The 22,571-nt window shown below is 45.6% G+C and overlaps 1 protein-coding gene across 1 annotated transcript in view; it reads right to left on the bottom strand.

Moving 5' to 3' along the window:
- fer1l6 (fer-1 like family member 6) overlaps nucleotides 1-22,571 on the bottom strand; it is a 656,531-nt gene that overhangs the window by 246,281 nt on the left and 387,679 nt on the right. The window contains exons 24-25 of the mRNA XM_034186126.1: nucleotides 5,509-5,658; nucleotides 5,314-5,421 (exon numbers count right to left, since the gene is read on the bottom strand). Coding sequence (XP_034042017.1) covers nucleotides 5,314-5,421; nucleotides 5,509-5,658 — 258 coding nt within the window. The remainder of the gene's footprint in view (nucleotides 1-5,313; nucleotides 5,422-5,508; nucleotides 5,659-22,571) is intronic.

Below are 22,571 nucleotides of genomic sequence, written 5' to 3' on the forward strand. Positions count from 1 at the left end.
CTCTAGAACTCCTCCGTCACCACTTTTGGTGGCCCACAGCTGAAGCAGACGTGAAGGACTTCGTTCAAGCCTCTACTGTCTGTGCTCGTGGCAAAACCTCCCATCAACCTCCTGTTGGGCTCCTGCAACCGCTCCCCATTCCAGGCCATCCATGGTCTCATATTGGAATGGATTTCCCAGGGGAACACCGTTGTCCTCACGATCGTGGATCGGTTCTCCAAGGCAGCCCACTTCGTGCCCCTGCCGAAGATACCAACTGCCCAGGAGACCGCCGACCTACTTGTCCACCATGTTGTGCGGCTGCATGGCATACCCCTGGACATCGTGTCTGATCAAGGACCTCAGTTCACGTCTCAAGTCTGGCAGAGCTTCTGCGCCGCTCTGGGGGCCTCGGTCAGCCTGTCATCTGGGTTCCATCCTCAGACCAACGGGCAGGCAGAGCGGGTCAACCAAGACCTTGAGACCACTCTATGGTGTGTCTCTGCTGCCCACCTGATGGATTGGAGCCTACATCTGCCCTGGGTGGAGAATGCACACAACTCCCAGGTCTCTTCTGCCACCGGACTCTCGCCTTTTGAAGCCTCCCTTGTATACCAACTGCGGCTTTTCCTTTCTCAGAAGGCAGAGATCTATGTCCCATCTGTGCAGCTACACCTCTGGAGATGCTGTCAGGTGTGGAAAACTGCCCGCTCTGCCCTACTGAAGACCTGGACCCAGACGCAGGACCATGCTGACCGGCATCGTACCCCCACCCCTGATTATCAGCCCGGGCAGGAGGTGTGGCTCCTTTCATGGGACATCCCTCTTCAGATGGACTCCCTGAAGCTGGCTCCACGTTACATCCATCCTTCTGTCGTTGAACGGGTGGTCAATCCGGTTGCCGTCCGGCTCCGTCTTCCCTGCTCCCTGCGGATCCACCCGGTGTACCACGTCTCCAGACTGAAGCCACTTCATTCTAGTACGTTGTGTCCTCCTGCTCCTGCACCACCCCATGACGGTCATCCGGCCTGGACCATCCAGGAAGATCTTGGACGTACGTCGTCGGGGATGGGGCTACCAGCACTTGGTGGACTGGGAGGGCTACGGCCCTGAAGAATGCTCTTGGGTCAGGCGGGGGCTCATCTTGGACCCCTCCCTCATCCAGGACTTCTAACGGGAGCATCCTGATTGTCCGGGTAGGTCACCTGGGGGCTCCCATTGAGGGGGGGTACTGTTGTGGGCTGCCTGCTCTGTCTGCTGCTCTTTTTTTCTTTTCTGAACAGGTGGCGCGCCGCAAGCTAATCGACACACCTGTGCCACATCTCATCAACACTGCAGTATATGAACCTGGGTCTTCACTCCATCCTCGCCAGAAACTCTGAAAACCTTCCACAGTAAGACTGGTCATTTTTCTCTTGCTCAACTATTTTTCTCTCGGTGTTTCCACACACCAACCTGAAAGACGCAGCTCGTTGCTGTAGCAAACCAAGACTTTCCTGCAGCCTGTGACGGAGCTCCCACGCTCCACATCAGTCAAGTGTTTGCTCTCTTTTGCTTTACGAGCTGTTGCATACTGAACTCTGCTTAAAATGTAATACAAGTTGAACTATGAACTTTTCCTGAAGAGGAGCAACTGGAGGAAACAGCACTGAATCATTTTTGTCTAATTGTCTGCTTACCAGGACCAACTGTGATCAATTATTACTGATTCAAACTGAACTGAGAACTTTTCCTGATTAAGAACGATTGGAAGAAACTGAACAGAATCTTTCTGCCTAACTGCCTGCTTATCTGGACCAGCTAAGTTGTCACTGATTGACTGTGTGAACAGCTTCTGGAAGTGACTGGCTCAGCACTCACTCATCTGTGTCTCTCTCTCCAGCCTCGTCGACAGCTTGTGGCGGCCACCTGGCTCCAGATCCATTTGCTGGACTGAAACCATTCTGGACTGCGGATTCCCTGGTTCCACCGCTCAGCGGGCCAGTCTCCACTCGACTAGGCAGCCATTCACATTTATTCTGTTCAATAAATCCTTTGTTACAGCTCACATTCTGCTCTCTGCTTCTGGGTTTGTCTTCCACTCATGCCGTCAATCGTAACAGGATTGTACACACAAAATCCCATGAATTTAGAGCACAAGCTTTATTTTGTTTTGGGTTTTCTGAAATCGGGACAGTATCAAATAAGAAATGGGCAATGACAAATTTTGTAATTTCCTTCTGTACGCCACCAACAATGGAGTTGAAATGAAACAATCAAGAAGGTTTTGAAGTATAGATCTTCAGATTTCATTCAAATACTTGAAAAAAGTTGCAGAAACTTCTCTGGGAACCATCACCTTATCATTGGTGGAGAGGTTTGTGTGTCCCTATGAACCTGAGAGCTGTATTGTCTGGAGCCTTCATGCCCCTGGTAGGGTCTCTCATGGCAAATTGGTCTGAGGCGAGGGGCCAGACTAAGAATGACAAAGACTACACAGACAAACAAGAGAGAAAGTGACCCGGCCCAGATGAAGCCAGGGCCCCCGCCTGGAGCCAGGCCTGGACAGAGGGCTCATCAGTGAGCACCTGTTGGCCAGGCTTGCCATTGAGCCCGACTAGGCTCAGCCCAAAGAGGCAACGTAAACCTTCCATCTTCACCCTGTGGGCTCACCACCCGCAGGTACAACTGCTGGGTTTGGTTGTGCTGTCCCATGGGTGGCACTGAAAGTCGAAGGCCTCAGTGGACCAGACCCTGGCAACAGAAGCTAGCGCTGGGAGTGTGGAACCTCACCTCGCTGTGGAGGAAGGAGCCAGAGCTTGTGTGGGAGGTGGAGTGCTACCTGGAACCACTCTCCTTGATTAGGGTTGGACCTTCATCTCCTCTGGAGTTGCCCAAGGTGTGAGGCATCAGACAGGTGTGGGGATAACTCATGAGCCCCTGGCTGAGTGCTGCTACTTTGGAGTTTACCCTGGTAGACAAGAGGGTCACCTCCCTGCGCCTTCAGGTTCTTGGAGTCCTGCTGGAGTCCTGCATGGGGCTCCAGTGGGGGAGAATCCATTGTTCTGCTCGGGGACTTCAACGCACATGTGGGCAATGACAGAGACACCTGGAGAGGCGTGATTGGGAGGAACGGCCTGATCTAAATCAGAGCGGTTGCTTCTACAACTTCTGTGCTAGTCTTGGACTGTTCATAAGGAACACCATGTTCAAACATAAGGATGCATATTAGAGTACCCTAGACCGAAGGTCAATGAGCCATTTTGTGATTGTATCATCTGATCTGAGGCTGCAAGTTATGGACACTTGGGTGAAGAGAGGGACATAGCTGTCAACTGATCACCATCTGGTGGTGAGTTGGATCAGAGGATGAGGACTTTGGACAGAACAATTAAGCCCAAATGGATAGTGCGGGTGACCTGTGAATGTCTGGAGGGGCTTTAACTCACAACTCTGGCTGAGCTTTCTGGCATTTCTGTGGAGGTTGGGGGCATTGAATCAGAATGGGGAATATTCAAAGCTTCTATTGTTGAAACTGCAGCAGGGAGCTGTGGACTGATGGTCTTAGGTACCTCAAGGGGCAGTAACCCTCAAACACAAGTAACCCTCCAAACTGAAGACTCTCCTCTTCCTGACTTACTCCTCGATATCCTGGCCATGAATATCACAAACAGAATTGGTTACGAGGCACAGCCCTGGCAGAGGCCAACCTCCATGAGAAATGCGTTCGACCTACTGCAGAGGACCTGAACACAGCTTTTGCTTTGTGAGTACAGAGATTGGATGGCCCTGACAAGGGACCCCCTCACTCCATGTTCCTGCAGCACCCCCCACAGTATTTCCCGTGGTACCTGATCTTCTCCAAATCCACAAAACACATGTAGACTGGACAGACATTCTTCCAGGCCACTTACAGGATCTTTGTGAGAATGAAGATCTGGTCAGTTGTTCCACAGCCAGGACAGAACCCGTATTGTTCCTCTTCAATCTGAGGTTTGACTATCAGCTGAACTCTCTTTTCAAGCACACTGGAGTAGACATTACCAGGGAGGCTGAGTAGTGTGATGCCCCTCTAATTGGCATACACTCTCTGGTCCCTTTTTTTTAAATTTGGGGACCACCACCCCAGTTTGCCACTCTTTAGGCACTGTTCCAGACCTCAATGCAGTGTTGAAGAGACAAGGAAGTCCTAACACACCCAGAGCATTCAGCATGTCTGGACAGATCTCATCAACCCCCGGCACTATGGAGTTGTTTGACTACCTCAATGACTTCCACCTGGGAAAGTCAATCTGATCTATCAGCTTCCAGCTCTGCCCCTACTGTAGAGGTCAATTCAATCTAATGCAGGAGTTCCTCAAAGTGTCTCTTCCAGCGCCTGATTACCTCCTCAGTTGAGGTCAACAGAGTGCCATCCGTACTATAGACAACTTAGGTGGTTCCCCATTTTCCTCTCCTGAGGTGCCTCACGGTCTACCAGAAACACCCTGGTGCTGACCGAAAGCCCATCCAAATGGTTACTCCGAACTCCTGCCACACCTGCTGCTTTGACTCCCTCACAGCAGAGGCTACCACTCTTCGGGCCTGTGGGTATGTTGAAACTGCTTCCAGAGTCCTCTGAGATAAAATATCCTGGAAGGATGGCTTCCCTGACCACCGGTATCCACCATGGTGTTTGAAGGTTGCAGCCCCTTGAGGCTAAGACCTTCAGGCCACAGCTCCCTGCTGCAGCTTGAGCAATAGAAACTTGACAGAAATTGAACATTGCTCATTCTGGTTCAATGTCCCAACCTCCATAGGGATACCAGAAAAGCTCCACCAGAGGTGTGAGTTGAAGATCTGTCAAACAGTGGCCTCCTCCAGACATTCTCAGTTCACTCGCACTATACATTTGGTCTTACCAGGTCTGTCCAAAGTCCTCCCACACTCGCTGATCCAACTCACCCCCGGATGGTGATCAGTTGACATCTCTTCCCCTCTCTTCACCCAAGTGTCCAGAACATGCAGGCTGAGATCAGATGACACAACCACAAAATCGATCATTCACCTTCTGCCAGGGTGCTCTGGTATGATGTACAATTATGAGCATCCTTATGTTCAAACATAGTGTTAGTTATGGACAGCCCATCCCCTGACTTGTTTAAAGGAAATATTGCAAAAGTGATGATTTACTGTTCATCAAATGGTACCAATAACTGTCACACATACCCATTATGGCTGCATTTTTTATGTCACTGTTTGTTTCATTTAGTTGTAAATATTCTGATTCTACAAAATTGGTGGAGTTGAATTGATTTGTGACCATATTTTAAATTCTATGTCTAAAATTCTGGGTTTCCAATAGTTCTGCTGTACCTCCAGTCTGTAGGTGCAAAGAACTGGTCTGATGTTGGCAGGAACTGTATAGATGCCTCTTTCTTGTTCCTCTAACTCAGGAAGAGTCTGCTCCAGTGATTTGGGGATCTGTGGGTTTGTTAGAGAGGCATGAATGGCATATTACGTCTTCATGATTTGATGTTGCATTATGATGGAAGTGTCATTGTGGCCAACCTGCAGTAGTTCAAAGGTGGCCAGTAGGTCTCCTCCTGCCTGGCTGCCACAGTACAAAGGGCTGTATTTCAGTGTTGGAGGTGTGTAGAGGTCAGAGATCAGCCAAACCTCTGGCAATGCCACTGTTGCTCCAAGATACTCTGCCTTACCCTGAACACAGTAAGAACAAGATATACTGGAGAGAAACAATAAATCAAGTTCATTTTAAAATGATTGATTAAACAAATGTTATTTATTTATTTAGCTACCTATGTAGAAAAACCACGCCAGTAGAACAATTTTAATTCAATAAGATGCAGGGGGCAGGAAGTCACTGGACAGAGGACTTTCTAAGGTTAGACTTGAACACTCGTGGGGAACCAAAGACTGGTACCAGGTCTTCTTCCTTGGGTACCGCTAGATGACTGTGTCAACCAGGTGGTTACTTGGAGTTATGCAGTTGGTGATGTGGCACATTTCCCTGAGTGAGATCCAACATGCAGGTGTGCAGCCCAGTCACACGTTTTTTTTTTTGTTGTTGTTGTTGTTTTGTCCTCCTGTCAGGGAATGAGTCATATTTTCATGACAGTTTTTTTTTAACTCACTATTACTAACCCTACTCCTACCCTCAACCATAACCTAATCCTACTCCTTCCCCTGACCCTAACCATAACCACCCCTCCCCCATACCCACATTCCAGCTGGCTATGACAAATAGATGGCTACTTTTGGATGCGGCACTAGTTTATGCTCTCTGACTTCATAATGTAGTATTATAGCATATATGTTTGAAATTATAATGTTTCAGAGTACTTCAAACTTTTATTAGATATGTTCTGTTATATGAAATCTGACTACAAATTGTTCATGTTTTAATGTTAAATTAATCCAAGGTTTGGGAAACCAGATGTTCTCTTTCATTCATCCTTACTCCTGACTGCCAGAGGGTGGTGCTTAGCACCTGGATCATCCCACAAGCATGTGCAGAGTTCAAGATCTTATACCAACAAAGTCCCATTAGTGGGCATGACCTGAGTGATGTCAGCCAACAATATATAAGACCATGTCACCCACCATCTTGTTCTTTTTCCATCACTCGGGTTGAATTATTTGGCTCACTTGTCTTGTCGGAGCCTCACGTTTTTGGTTGGAGTTGTGCATATGCATCCTCGAGAGGCTCCAAGATGACTATTTCTTTCCTCTTCTTTCCCTTACTTGTTATCGCTAATGTTTGTGTGACTAACCGGAACATGTCGCGAAATTCATGCTGTGGCATGAATTTTTAACTTGTTGGTGTTTGCGTTAGGCACACAGCGCTGGCATATTTCTTAGATTGAGTTGCATGTTGTGCGTGTTTCCCACAACGTAGCCAGGCCGTACCACGCCAGCTTGGCCGCTCCGGTGTGAGTGTTTTTCCCATTTCCTGCCCACCACTATTTGGTGGCTTGGTGTATTGTTTACATTGACCTACATGTTGCGTGTGCTTCCCGTAACATAGCCAGGATGTACCGCTTTGACTTGGCTGCTGTGGTGTGCTATGCCATTTATACAGCAGCCATATCCGAGACATACCATGCTGACTATGGCTGCTGTAGTGTGAGTGTTTTCACTTGCTGCTACACCACCATTTGGTTGTGAGTCTGAGGCGCTGTAAATGCTTCCTGCCACAAGCACCCCATAGCACTGAGTTTAATTGGTGGAAGGAGTGTGCTTTCCACTCCCTGTTTTTACCGCGTTTCGCCACAGGATTTGGCTGCATAGTGTATTGAGTGTGCTTGACTTACTGCCAAGCACACACAATGTTGACCCCATAGGTGCACGCGTGCAGCAGCTGTTAAGCACCTCTGAGCCCAGAGGACAGCCATAGTTCATGTCTTGGGGCTGGACACTTGAAACAAGCACACAAACAAGACGTTTGCTTCAATTGAGCTTTTATTTGCTTTGTACAACTCCAATTCCAGTGAAGTTGGGATGTTGTGTGAAATACAGAATACGATTTGCAAATCTTCTTCAGCCTATATTCAATTGAATACACCACAAAGACAAGATATTTAATGTTCAAACAGATAGACTTTTTTGTTTTGTGCAAATATTTGCTCATTCTGAAATGGATACCTGCAACAAATTGCAAAAAAAAGTTGGGAGGGGGCAACAAAAGACTGGAAAAGTTGATGAATGCTCAAAGAACACCTAATTGGAAACAGGTGAGTGTTATGATTGAGTATAAAAGGAGCATCCCCAAAAGTCTCAGCCGTTCACAAGCAAAGATGGGGTGAGGATCACCACGTTGTGAACAACTGTGTGAAAAAATAGTCCACCAGTTTAAGAACAATGTTTCTCGCTGTTCAATTGCAAGGAATTTAGGGATTTCATCATCTACAGTCCATAATCTGATCAGAAGATTCAGAGAATCTGGAGAACTTTCTTCACATAAGCGGCAAGGCCGAAAACCAACATTGAATTCCTGTGACCTTCAATCTCTCAGGCAGCACTGCATTAAAACCGACATCATTGTGTAAAGGATCTTACTGTGTGGGCTCAGGAACACTTCAGAACACCATTGTCAGTTAACACAGTTCATCGCTACATCTATAAGTGCAAGTTAAAACTCTACCATGCAAAGTGAAAGACATACATCAACAACATCCAGAAACACCACACCTTCTCTGGGCCTGAGCTCATTTTAAATGGACAGACACAAAGGGAAAAGTGTGCTGTGGTCTGATGTGTCCACGTTTCAAATTGTTTTTGGAAATCATGGTTGTCGTGTCCTCTGGACAAAAGAGGAAAAAGAACATCCAGATTGTTACCAGCGCAAAGTTAAAAAGCCAGCATCTATGATGGTAAGGGGGTGTGTTAGTGCCCATAGCATGAGCAACTTACACATCTGTGATGGCACCATCAATGCTGAAAGGTACATCCCGGTACCTTTCAGCATTGGCAGCATGTATTGCTTTTTGAAGCAACACATGCACTGAAAATGTGTGGCACATTATGAAGTGCAAAATACAACAACAGGGACCCCGGACTGTTGAACAACTGAAGTCATATATCAAGCAACAATGGAAAAGAATTCCACCTACAAAGCTTCAACAATTAGTGTCCTCAGTTGCCAAACACTTATTGAGTGTTGTTAGAAGGAAAGGTGATATAACACAGTGGTAAACATACCACTGCCCCAGCTTTTTTTGAAATGTGTTGCAGGCATCCATTTTAAAATGAACAAATATTTGCACAAAAACAAAGTTTATCAGTTTGAACATTAAATATCTTGTCTTTGTGGTGTATTCAATTGAATATAGGTTGAAGAGTATTTGCAAATCATTGTATTCTGTTCTCATTTACATTTCACACAATGTCCCAACTTCATTGGAATTGGGGTTGTACATGGTTTGTATTGTAATCTAATCAACTAAGTCCATGAATTTCACAATATTTAAGCAATTGACGGCTGCAGAGTCACCTCCAATAAAGCCAATAAATGTGCTGGTTGGCTCACAGTAAGATTTATTACTGATAATTCTTATGGCTTTCTTTTGCAATAGAAATATTGAAGTTTGTTTTATGTCTTTTCCCAAACCTCCAATATGTCATATATGGAGCCATTAATAATACAATAACATGCTTTTGGAGGGCGGTATGCATTTTCAGAGGTCATTTTGGGCGACTGGGCATGAACGGAGGCACTCTGAAAATGCATACCGCACGACAACTGCATGTTATTTGCATTATTATCACTTACTGAGATACACAACATGTTATGTGTCGGACGCAGCCCGGAGAACCGACCAGCGTTTGAAGGACCCAGTATAAAATAAGCAGAGCACGGTACAAAGGATAACAGAGTTTAATGAACATAACAGTGCTGTGAAAAAATATAAAAGTGCGCGGTCTGGCGTGGTGGTTTTGCGGTGCGCTCCCAGCAGCTCCATCGGTCCGGAGCCAGAACCAATTCGGACCCAAGGACCCCGCCGACACCCCCCAGGTGGCCGCGACAAACCGAGTCTGTGAAAGAAGGAATCATTATGTGAGTCCACACTCAACACACAGAGAGAACGCTCAAAGGTGCACAAACAGCAAACACTTCCTGGCTTAATTACTAATCAGCTTCCCACCCTGCAGGCATGGAACATCCAGTTCACAAAACTCCACTGCAGTGGAAGCTGATTACACGACCAACATACAGCTCAATATAATAAGGTGTGAGGGACACCACATTTACTGACTGTATAAATGTTAGTCACAAAATCTAACGTACCTCAGGAAGTGTGCTGACGAGCGTGAGACCTCACCCCCTCCTCTTTCACAGACCATGCATCAAACCTGGACGTTCTCTGCATCCACTGATGATGAGATGGCTCTTGAGACGACGATCTCACCCGTCTGGTCACAAGGTCGAGTCTCTGGCAAATACACACTGTGTACTCCAGTCTTAAATGCCACCATGTTCCAATCCATGTAGATGCACCACAGCTGTGAGTCCTGATGAGCCGCAGGTGATCAGCCTCAGGTGATCAGGGTGAGGTCCTGATAAACTCAGCTACACAGCCACTCAGTCCCAAATGCAAGCCACCTGGAAGGAAAAACAAAAGACAGGACAAAAGACAAACAAAAAGGCAGCCAGGCCCCCCCAGCCATACAACAGTACCCCACCCTCACGGGAAGCCTCCTGGCGACCACACAAACCTGGCCCAGGAGAAACACCCCCCTCCAGGGACCATGGCTGGAAACTGTATCCGCCTTCGTCTTCCAACAGAATGGTTGATGTCTTCTCCTCTGGCTGCATCTTTGCCTTTGTTTCTGTCAGTCACTTAGCACAGGTGTGGCCAGGAGTTCTTAAACCTGTGCGGTCAGCCTTTGTCCAACCATGTTCACAGTCTGATTAGTCATAAAACAAAAAAGACAAACACAAACAACCAAAACACCCCCCCCCTCCCCAGGGGACCGTCCCATCAAACCCCGGGAAGAGGAGAAAAGAAAAACAACCCAAACTTAAGCTTACAAACAAAAATGCTAACACTCCCCCCCCCCCTCCCCTCCCCAGAGGACCGTTCCATCAAACCCCGGGAAGGGGAGAAAAGAAAAACAACCCAAACTTAAGCTAGCAAATAAAAATGCTAACACCCCCCCCCCCCCCCCCCAACGACATGTAGGGACCAACACCCCCCAGAGGACATCCCGCCAGCTCCAGGAGTAATAACCACAGCCAAGGTCCCTCTGGGATCCAATGTCACCCACGGGGACTCCCAGCGCCTCCCAGAGGACCATTCCATCAACCCCAGGAGACGCCTCCCCTCATGACCAACGGACCCAGCCCCGGCCGTCTATGGCTAGATGGACCCACAGCCCTTTCCCCCCCAGAGGACACCACAGTCAAACCCTGAGGGCGGAAACTGGGGGGAAAAACAAAAGGAGAAAAAAAAAACATACAAACAAAACAACCCCAACCCCACCCCCTTGGCGCAGTGGAAACTGGAAGCACGTCCAGTGTCACCAACCGTGACTATACCCCAGAAGCCAACCGGGAGGAGTGGAACAGCGGTTATGGCAGACGGCACAAAACGGCGCCACTCCTCCGACTTCTAAACCAGCCACCAGCTGCGGGTATATCCCACTGCCCCAAACCTCAGCCACGCCGATGGCAGACAGCTCAAAGGCGCGCTGAAGCCGGAGGTGGAACAGGGAATCAACAAACAAACCCCCCCCCCCCAGGTGCAGAGGTTACCTGGGAAACGCCCAGCATAACCAAACTGCACCACTCCAGCAACGCCGACAACCTACGGTTCACACGGCTGGAGCCAGAGGAGAAGAGAGGGAATAAAAAGAAAATACCCCAAACCCCCCCCTCCCCTCCCGGGTGCAGAGGTTACCTGGGAAACGCCCAGCATAACCAAACTGCACCACTCCAGCAAAGCCAACTCTACGGCTCACCCGGCTGGAGTCAGAGGAGAAGAGAGGGCATAACAAAAAAAAAAAAAAAAAAAAAAGAAAAAACCCAATTACCCCCCATCACCCCCCAGGGGACCGTCCCATCAAACCCTGGGGAGGTGAAACTAAAAAAAATAAAAAGAAAGACTAACAGACTAACATAAAGTTGCTTGGGTCCTGTTTTGTTGCTCCAAACAGGCTGCAGGGTCACAACCCCAGACACTAACAGTGGAAAAAAAATAAATAAAATAAAATCCCACACAAAAACCAACTCAAAAAACACCCACACAAAATGAACTAACACAAAACAAATAAGTGATTTATACCGTCAAGCTCAAACAAATGGAACACACCTGTTCCAACTTAAGAGCTTGACGGTAATGTGACTCAGTCACCAACAGAGGGAGCCAGAATGCTAAAAATGAAAAACCCCCTTTGGTGACAGAGAAAACAAACGAGCTGCTTTTCTGTGCGCAGCTGAGTGCAACACACAACCAAAAATGTGATTCAACTAAATAACACCGGAGCTGACACAACAGATGCAGTAGCTATCATTACCCGGGGAAACGGGGCTACGACTGTAACACAGGAAGCACCGCGACCCGTGCCACAGAGCTCCGCCGTGCGCGTTCACCCATTACAGACCCACTCCTGCAGCTCCCGTTTAAACCTCTTATCCGGTCGAAGTGTGACGCGAAGCCGTCGCCAGTCACACTCCACCACGACCCACGGATAAGGCACAAACACAGGAAACACGGCTGCATGAGCGCTCAAATCAGTATTCAGTAATGGGTTCTCCAACACGCACCATCCGGGCGGAGAGCACCCGCAACTGATCCGGATAACTTCTGAACGTCTGCTGCCACCTTCCCGGCGCGTTACCGTCTCTGCTACCACTGGGTCCGTGATGTTTGGCCAGAGACTACTGTTATGTGTCGGACGCAGCCCGGAGAACCGACCAGCGTTTGAAGGACCCAGTATAAAATAAGCAGAGCATGGTACAAAGGATAACAGAGTTTAATGAACATAACAGTGCTGTGAAAAAATATAAAAGTGCGCGGTCTGGCGTGGTGGTTTTGCGGTGCGCTCCCAGCAGCACCAACGGTCCGGAGCCAGAACCAATTCGGACCCAAGGACCCCGCCGACACCCCCCAGGTGGCCGCGACAAACCGAGTCTGTGAAAGAAGGAATCATTATGTGAGTCCACACTCAACACACAGAGAGAACGCTCAAAGGTGCACAAACAGCAAACACTTCCTGGCTTAATTACTAATCAGCTTCCCACCCTGCAGGCATGGAACATCTAGTTCACAAAACTCCACTGCAGTGGAAGCTGATTACACGACCAACATACAGCTCAATATAATAAGGTGTGAGGGACACCACATTGATTGACTGTATAAATGTTAGTCACAAAATCTAACGTACCTCAGGAAGTGTGCTGACGAGCATGAGACCTCACCCCCTCCTCTTTCACAGACCATGCATCAAACCTGGACGTTCTCTGCATCCACTGATGATGAGATGGCTCTTGAGACGACGATCTCACCCGTCTGGTCACAAGGTCGAGTCTCTGGCAAATACACACTGTGTACTCCAGTCTTAAATGCCACCATGTTCCAATCCATGTAGATGCACCACAGCTGTGAGTCCTGATGAGCTGCAGGTGATCAGGGTGAGGTCCTGATAAACTCAGCTACACAGCCACTCAGTCCCAAATGCAAGCCACCTGGAAGGAAAAACAAAAGACAGGACAAAAGACAAACAAAAAGGCAGCCAGGCCCCCCCAGCCATACAACACAACACATGGAATCACATTAACAATATTTAATGTCATTTCAAAATGCACGACACCCAGGAAACGCGTACATAAAAAGTTGGCTCACTTTAACTTTTGTCGTGTTGGCTGGTACTGCGCTGCTCTCCAAATTCGCCAGGGCGTCCTCATCAAGCTGGCTGCTTTGGCTGCTGTTCTTTGTTGGACTATCCCTGATAAAATCGTCCGGAATATCCATATTGGGACCAACACACACTTCTCACCTTTTCATGTTATCGTCTGCGGTCAGTTCTTGGGTTGCACATGCTACAACGTCAGCACTTTATGCACAGCGAGAGGGTATAGGGATACCCACCCGCTACTGCGGGCAAGTATGGACAAGGTAGCGTAAATGTAAACCTATGCTACTGGCCCAGTAACGCCTCAGTCAGTGATAATAACAGATAATATAAAGTAATTAATGAATTTTGAGAGAGGAAATCTTGGGCTTTGTACAGAATTCGAATGAATTTTGACATTTTGTATTAAACATAATTTATGTGCATTTTCCAACTTAAATTTTCATCAATAATAACAATGATCATCGTTCAAACAAATTTGCTTGGTAGGTACGTGTTCGTTTTGACAGCAATAAACCACATAATTAGTTATCATCAACACAAAGCAAGAGGGATCAATGAGTGGCCTAAACGTACCTGATGTTTTATGTCGTTCTCACTTAAGCCCCTTTCACATTGGCATATTCGTAGAGCTGCTCATTGCAGCGTATCGTCTAAGCCCACTTTTAGCAGCTCTACGTCGAGTTTTTTCTCCCTACGCAGCAGTATGTTGAGGGATACGCACGTAGGACAGAAGAAATTAAACATGTTTAATTTTCTTCGGCGTAGCGTGCCGGACACAGTTTTAAGCAGGTTTGCACAGCACAGCGTTACTGCATGCAAGTCTGTGCAACACGGCGCTCCTGTACACAACCAAAAACTGAGTGCTGCATCCAGAGGAATCAGCTGGAGAACAGCACCTGTGTGTGCTCAGAACAGGGAATCAAACCTCAACTCAGAAATCCAGAAATAGCAGGTCTGTCGCACACGCTCTCTCTCCCTCTCTCTCTCTGTGTGTCTGATTCAAATCTGTGACTTTAAAATAAAAGCGCACTTGCTGTATGTCGGTGCGACCATCAAATGCCCTGATTGATCGGGTCTGATCAAACCCGAAAAGAGCTGTGACTCTTTAAAATGAAAGCCTCGTCACTGCATGTTGGTGCGCTCATCAGATGACCTGATCAATCAGGTCTGATGAAATCAGCAGACCTGATCGGAGCAACCGGAGCTTTAAAAGTTTAATGAGTCACAGCGTTTCATTCACGGCAGCCTTTACCACAGCCAGACTCAGCAGCATCTGTATATAATGAAAATGATCCACCAAGACAAATAATAATAATAATAATAATAACAATAATGATGTTAAATGACTATGTATCTGAGCTGCACCACACTGTGCAGTAGAGAACAGAGTGCACTTCCACACAGGCAGAAAATAGCAGCTTTGGCTACATACATGGCAGTAATGAAACTGTAAAACCCTCATGATACAGTCCACTGTTTTACAAGTGCAGTGATGTGTTCTGCACAGCTGACAGGAGGAAACTGGTTTTAAATAGCGGCATGGTACACGTTACTGTGCACACATTAAAAAGCGAACACACGCAGCTCCAAGCAGATCCACGAACACGGAAAAAGGCTGAGTACGTGCGCATTTCTGGCATATTTAAATGAAACACAACGCTGCAATACACAGCTCTACGAATACGCCAATGTGAAAGGGGCTTTACAGGGGCTCAGCACTCTGCTACACTCAGCACTCCCCATGCCTTCACTGTGCATGTGTCATGGCAGAGCGCTAGCGTCAGTTAACAGATTATCACCTCGTTTCTACTTAAAACTGCCTTGTTTCTTCTTAAAACTGTCTTTAGAATGAGGTTTGACATTGTCATCTGATGGTTAATAATCACATTACAGCATTTGATCGCTTTGGGTGTAGAGAGTCAGACTCAGAAAGAGAGTGTCAGATATGCTGCTGTGATCGTTCCCATGTCCTTTATGTGGAAATGATTGTTGTACAAAAGCTTCAGATATCTGTCGCTGAGATAGACAGTGACTATTGGCTGAGAGATTGGCCAGACTGGCCAGGTTTGAAGCTGAGATACCTTCTGGAACACTGTCTTCCAAATCACGTTAAGTGCCCACATGTTGAGGCCTAACCCTTAAGCCCCTGTCACAGTGGCGTATTCGTAGAGCTGCTCATTACAGCGTATCATCTATGCTGTAATGAGCAGCTCGCCGCCCACTTCATAGGGAGTTTTTTCTCAATACGTAGCAGTATGTTGAGAGCTATGCACGTAGGACGGAAGGAATTAAACATGTTTAATTTTCTTCGGCGTACAGCACAGCATGGAGTCTTCATGTGAGTACACGCAGCACCGTGCTACTGTCCGCTATTGTGAGCCCGCCCACGCTGCAACACGGTACTGTACGCCATTTCACAAATACTGCAAGATCGTTGCTTCACTTTATCATACTGGACTCATTATATGAGGACTGTTCACTGTGTCGCATCGTTTCATAAAAGCGCTCTTTCGCGTGCGCTCTCTCTCTATCTTTGTGACACACACAGAGAGAGAGAGAGAGAGAGAGAGAGAGAGAGAGAGAGAATAAAAGTGGTCTCTCTCTGTCTCTCTCTGTGTGTGTGTCATAGAGAGAGAGAGGGAGAGGGACAGGGAGACCGCCAGCGCTATCAATAAAAGCGCTCTCTACTAGTTTTACGAGTCACAGCATTTCATTCAGGGCAGCCTTTACCACAGCCAGACTCAGCAGCATCTGGACACAAAGAAAGTGATCCAACAAGACAAAATAATAATAATGTTAAATGACTCTGTTTTTGAGCCGCACCACACCATGAAGTAGAGAACATAGCGCACTTCAACAGAGGCAGAAAATAGCACTGAACTGGTGCGGCATGGCACACATGACTGTGTGCACACATTAAAATGCAAACACACGCAGCTGCAAGTATGAACAAACACTGAAAAAGGCTGAGTATGCGCATATTTCGGGTTTATTTAAATGAAACAACGCCGCAATGAGCAGCTCTACGAATACGCCACTGTGACAGGGGTTTTACTGCAACAGCAAAGTAGAGTAGCTATGACCTGATGTTGTCTGATAAGGTCGACACAAAAGCCTCCGCATTTGCTTAGATGAGGCCATTGCTCCTTAAGGCGCCCTGACACTTGTAGGACTTTGATCCATGCACTTGCACACACTGCTGTGCAGGAGAGTAAACTTGTCTTAAACTCATTGTAAACCATTGTAAATTGTGCGCGGCTTTGTGGAAGTGCACAGAGAAAAATTTGAAATGTTGAAAATTTCCATCACGTGTTAACTGGATGAACTTCACGTGAACATTATGCAAACAATTACAAAACACTGTGTGTGAGTGCAAGTGATTGTGTCAGTGCACCACATCACAGCACAACTCGTCTGAACGATTATAGCAAGATGTTAAATCTATCTTAAACGTACTTTTACAGCAGCTCACAAGAAGTTTTACCAAGCTATTACAATATAAACATTACAAATAATTACATTTTAGATGGTTCCAATGCATTCTCCACCTCATTGCACAAGAGAGGGGAAAAAAGTGGCGGATGAAATGGTCCTCTGTCATTCCGCAAGCAAGTAGGGGTGTTTTCAACAGCCAAACAAAATGATTAATCCACTATAAAATAATTATTTTATATACGCAGTGTCCAGTGGAACAAAGTGCAGCATCCAGCAGAACAAAGCACAGTATCCAGCTGGGAACACAGTGGGTGGGATTGCCATGACGAAGTGCGTGCAAAATGTGGATCAAAGTTGTGCAAGTGTCAGGGCACCTTTAGTCTGCAGCCTCCTGCTCTTCTGCTATTCCTTTCACAGAGCAGTTCGTACCTTCCTGTGATTATTGTGAGGAGGAGCTGACTCCCCCACTACCAGCCATCATGATGAGGATGCAATGTCTATTGCAGCATCTGTCATTATTTAGTGTGGGCCAGACACTAAATAATTAATTAAACTAAATAAAGAAGAGGAGGGCCGTTTTCCCTCTTCCACACCTTAGGCCTCAGTCCCACCAAAAAATAAGCCATAAATAATGACCCATGCATGGGAGTGTCAACAATTATTCAAACAATGATCCATGTTTTAAGCTGTCGTGTTTCCACTACTAAGGCGCCTCTATGTGCCTCTCTGTACCTCACATGTGCCAGGTATCAGTCTCTAGTGAGCCTACCTCTTCTCATAGCAAAAAAACAAAACAAAAACAAAAAAACATGCTGTGTGGCATATATTATTCATTCTTCATTATTTGGTGGGCAAAGAGCTTTAGATATAGACACTCCATAGGCATCAGAGTCTGGGCTGTCCGCTGTAAAGCAGACCTGTCACGGGCCATGGAGGCATGACTCAGAAAATGGATGGACACAATTGTAAAACTCACTGACAATGGCGTAGGAGTAATAAAAGGCTTTATCATGAAATCAGGCAGGTGTTCAGTACACAGTTTGACAGTCAGAGAGGAAGAGGTAACAGGCAAATGTGAGGCAGAGGTGTGGTCCACAAACCGAGCAGAGTTCATAACATGGTGAAGCAAAGTACACAGGGGTGGGACAAAAACAAAAATCCCCCCCCCCCCCAAAAAAAGAACAGAGCAAGGTCAAACAAGGATAGGCAACACAGGTCTATGACAAAATGGCTGGAAGAAGAACTCAAGGATCAATGAACTGGCAGAGAAAGAAAAAACTCACAAGATTTCAATAACCCAGGTGGTGATTATTGAAAAGAAATGTGTGGAGAACATTCAGGAAGAGGGCGTTGTTGGACAAATCAAAGAGAGAGATATGCCCAAGATAAGCCCAAATACCATAATGACAGGTGGGCGTGAGAGACAGGAGCAGAGTAAAAAAAAATGGAAAGGTGAAAGTAATCCACCCAAAACCAACAGTGATGGAAGTACCTAAAACAAAGATGAACAAAAACCAAAGGCCGAATAAAATTCCAACATGAAAAGAACAATGACTCAAAGTAGGAAACAAATGAAAAAACTGAAAAGAGCAGAAGAAAATTCTGCTCAACAAGAAAATTTAAACTAGAATGGAATTCAACACATAGCAAAAGTATAACATACAGATAAATTCAACCATTCACTAAAGTATAATTAGCAGAAAATCAAAGATCAGGGCCAAGCAGTGGAACAAAGAGAGAGGACATGGACACAAACAGGGGACAAACCAAGAACAAGCCCGGACAGGAGCATGACCTCACAAGGCCATTCAGTTAGCCTTGTCACGGCTTGACATTGATGCTCCTTCCACCATAGACTGCTCCTTCTTGTGCCTTTTTTTTAGGGTCACTCAGAAACCAGTGTAAAACTCACTAGTTCTTCAATATATGGTCTTTACCATATATTGAAGAACTTCAGAGAAGCTGGGCTTATCATAAATCTTTCACCCATTTGCCACATGCACTGTGCGCAATGCAGGATGCAACGCAGTATGGCTTAGACCACATGCCAACAGTTGACAGCCTTATAAGTAGCCTGGTTGTAGCACCCGCTGATGCTGCCCAACCTGATGCCCATTGTTCAGTGTAGGGTCACTGTTGAGCTCCTTACCAAGACCTATGTCACAGCAACTCGAATTGGTCATGTGGTGAACTCCCTGTCTCACCTTGCCCTTGCACTCGTACAGTATCTCCAGGATGTTGGTGCTGACAGTGAAACACAGAGCTTGAGTGATGCTTTGCTCCAGGTAGGGATGTCCCGATCCAATCACGCGATCGGAAATCGCCCAATCACGTGGTTTCAGACTTGATCAAAATCGAACGTTGCATCCCGATCAGGAATCCGACATAAATTTTATCCTCATTATTTTGATCAGCGCTATTTCAAGCTCATTATTGCAGATCAATGGGCCTTTCACGCGTCGGAAGCATCAGAGGCATCAAGAATCGGTCTAAAAAGCATTATTTTAAATGAGATGCGTTGCTTTTTAGAGGCGTCAAAAGCTGAGCTAAAGCAAAAAACATAAGTTCATCCCAGTCCAACTTTCGACGCTCTGAGCTGTGTCGTAGCTTCGCGCTGTCCAATAGGAATGACGCGTAGGGCCAAAACACGGAAGACTATTGGCAGACACCACTGATCTGTACAAAACAGAAACGTGTCACAGAGCTGCTCATTTATAGAGCAGTTTTCTGAAGAAAAATCCTTGGAAATGTTTTTTGTTGTTGTTTGTTACCTCAAAAGTTCTGATTACTGTTTAAAAAAAGTTTAGAACACGTAATTAAAATAGCTAAATCAATAAATGGTTCTTTAGAAACCTTTCATCTGTAAATTAAAACCACCTGTTATTTCAGATTAGATAATTTCTTGTTTAACATAAGGAACCTCGGACATTTATTTTTAGACAAATAAAATAACATGTAAATTTGTACATTTTTAAAGTTTGGTAGATTATTACTTGATTGTTCAAGCTACCTCAATGAGAAGTGCACTGTTTAAGTGCTAAATAATAAAATAAGGTGATTAAAATGAAAATATTATATATTTAGCATTTGTTCATTGTTCATTCAGTTTTTTAAAGTATCGGATCGGGACTCGGTATCGGCAGATACTCAAAATCAGATGACTTGGAATCGGATCGGGGCCAAAAAACCCTGATCGGGACATCCCTATCTCCAGGCCTTCGCCTACATGTCACGGGAGCTTGGCAGGTTGATGTCCACCCTGACCATTGCCCAACACCAAGAGTGTTTGGCCCATTCACCACTGTCTGAACCATGAAGGGGATCAATATGGACCCTGTGTGTTGTCCCAGGCCAGGTTTTCAGGCCTGCGGCCCAACAGACCTTGAAGCTTGCTGTTCAGGCAAATAAATCTCAGCAACAATTTGCTGAATTACAATGAGCTCCCAGGCACCAATCAAGGCATGCAGGTTTACTTTCTAGTTCTGTACAGGGATGGTGGTTTTCCTTCTATACTCAACCTCAGAGATTTAAATCAATACTTGAAGATGCTGCGTTTTCACAAGGTCTGCACAATGGACGTTCTCCAGGCAATTTGGCAGGGGGACTGGTTTACCAATGTGTACCTGAAGGACACCTATTTCCACATCCTGTTGGATGACTGGCTTGTGTGTGCTCTGAGCCAGGAGCAAGCACTCGATGACATTTTGACCCTACTGAACCATGTGTCACAGCTCGGGCTCTCTGTGAATTTCACAGAACTCCTGGATTCCAAGCCAACAAGTGGTTTTAATTGGCATTGTGTGCTGGCAGAGATGAGCTCTGCCAGTAAGCTATTTTCAGCTTGGACAGCAGGTGGTGCTCATCTCATTTTGTGCTAATATTCTCTGTTGTAACAGTTAATCAGAATATTCAGGTTTGAAAGAATGAGGTAAGTAACATGTTGTTAGTTTATGGCTCAACTATGAGAGACTGAACATGGAAATGAATCTTTATCCATCCTTCTTTGTTGTTTTAAGGAGAGCACTGCCTGTAAGTATTTACATTAATCTGTTTTTGAGCTATATTGAAGGCTATTTTTAGTGTTTGAGTTTGCTAAATTATTGTGTTTACAAATAATGCTTAATACTGCTGCCAAAGAGCCTGAGTATGTTTTACCTTGTCTTTTTTCAGTTTTACTCTGCTGATGATTGAAGAATACATCACAATATAGAGGCCGAAACACCTGTCAATCTGTCAAATAGTTCACTTTCTGCATAGCTTTGTTCAACTGGAGCAGCGAGGGCACAGCAGTAAAAAGGCAACTTCATCTACAACAACAAATCTCATGTCACAACTAGGAAGCAAAAACGATGGTCAGTCAGACTGCAGTCATGCAACCAAGACATCAAAGAGCTCCAGAAAGTCATGAGCCAGCATTGTTGCAATCGTTGCACGAGCCAAAGCTGAAGAGCACAAAAGCAGCATTTGCTCATAAAGAAATTGAAATGAAAGTGAATCAAGCTGAACTCAAGGTGGAAGAAAAACATCATGAGGCTACGTTAGACGCACTTCACCAGCAATGTGATGGAGAGGCAAGCCTTGCTGAAGCCAATTTATATGAAGCTACAGCAAGTGAAATTGATGAAGAGAGCATCATTTGACAAATTTCTCAGTCACTTTAAATGTCACAGAGCGCACTAAAGAATATGTGAAAGACCAGTTACATCAACAGGAAGAATTAACGCCTCACGTTAATGCTCACAAGACACCTGCACATTTTACAATGAAACCACTCAAGCAGGAAGATGACATGCTTCATGATAGTAAGGACAATATTGTTCCCCAGTCATCTCCATCCTTCACAGTGGGCCTCATGTATCAAAGTTGCGCACTTATGGCGTAAATTTACGGTGTAAATTTGAAGTACACCAAAGTTGCCGTGACATGTATCAAGCAGTGCGCACCTGCTCATTTCCGGCGTACGCCTGACGTGACCTTGATAAATGCGGCGGGTGAAAACAATCGTAATTATAATAAACACGCCCATAAATATTCAGACACCGCTTCAGACACACCCTCATTTTACGACATGGAAGCCAGGAAGATGGCAAAGAAAAAGAACTCCACCAATCATGACGCGTGTCAATAGAGTGTCAAAAGCGGCCGTCGTATCAACTGTTTTGTAGTATAATCAAAAAAGTGTTACAGTGGTCCCTCGTTTATCGCGGGAGTTACGTTCTAAAAATAGCCCGTAATACGTGAAACCGCGACGTAGTCAGCGTTATTTTTTACAATTATTATAGACGTTTCAAAGCTGTAAAACCACTTTATACACTTTTCTCAATCAGGCATGAACATTTTCTCACTTTTCTCTCATGTGTAAACACTCTCAAAGTTCAAACCTTAGTAGAAAAATAAGACCAACCTGTTTTCAGGCCCAAACATTTGTTTGAGAAATAAAAATAGAATGTTTTCCTATAAATAATTATGATGGCTTTTAGAACTAACAAATTTAATTTTAACGATCAACGTACGAGGCTGGACACATAAGAAATAAGACTGCTCCTTTTCATTCAAGGGTTTGTAAAGTTTTGTTATTTCTGCTATTCTGTTTTTTTTTTTTCTTTTAAATGAATGAAAAAAATATTAAATTAAAAAAATAAAAATAAAATAGCGACTGACCAGTATTTCACAGATCACGTCTCTGCGTGCTGACGCCACGCCTTTTTCCACTCACACATCGCTGCAGGTGTCTGTTTCCGAGTGACAAACACAGTTGAGTAGTTGCTGGCGCTCTTTTTTCTTCTGGGCAAGAAGATTCTTATAAACAAACACGCAGACCA

Source organism: Thalassophryne amazonica, chromosome 14 (genome assembly GCF_902500255.1).
Source record: "Thalassophryne amazonica chromosome 14, fThaAma1.1, whole genome shotgun sequence".
Lineage (NCBI taxonomy): Eukaryota > Metazoa > Chordata > Actinopteri > Batrachoidiformes > Batrachoididae > Thalassophryne > Thalassophryne amazonica.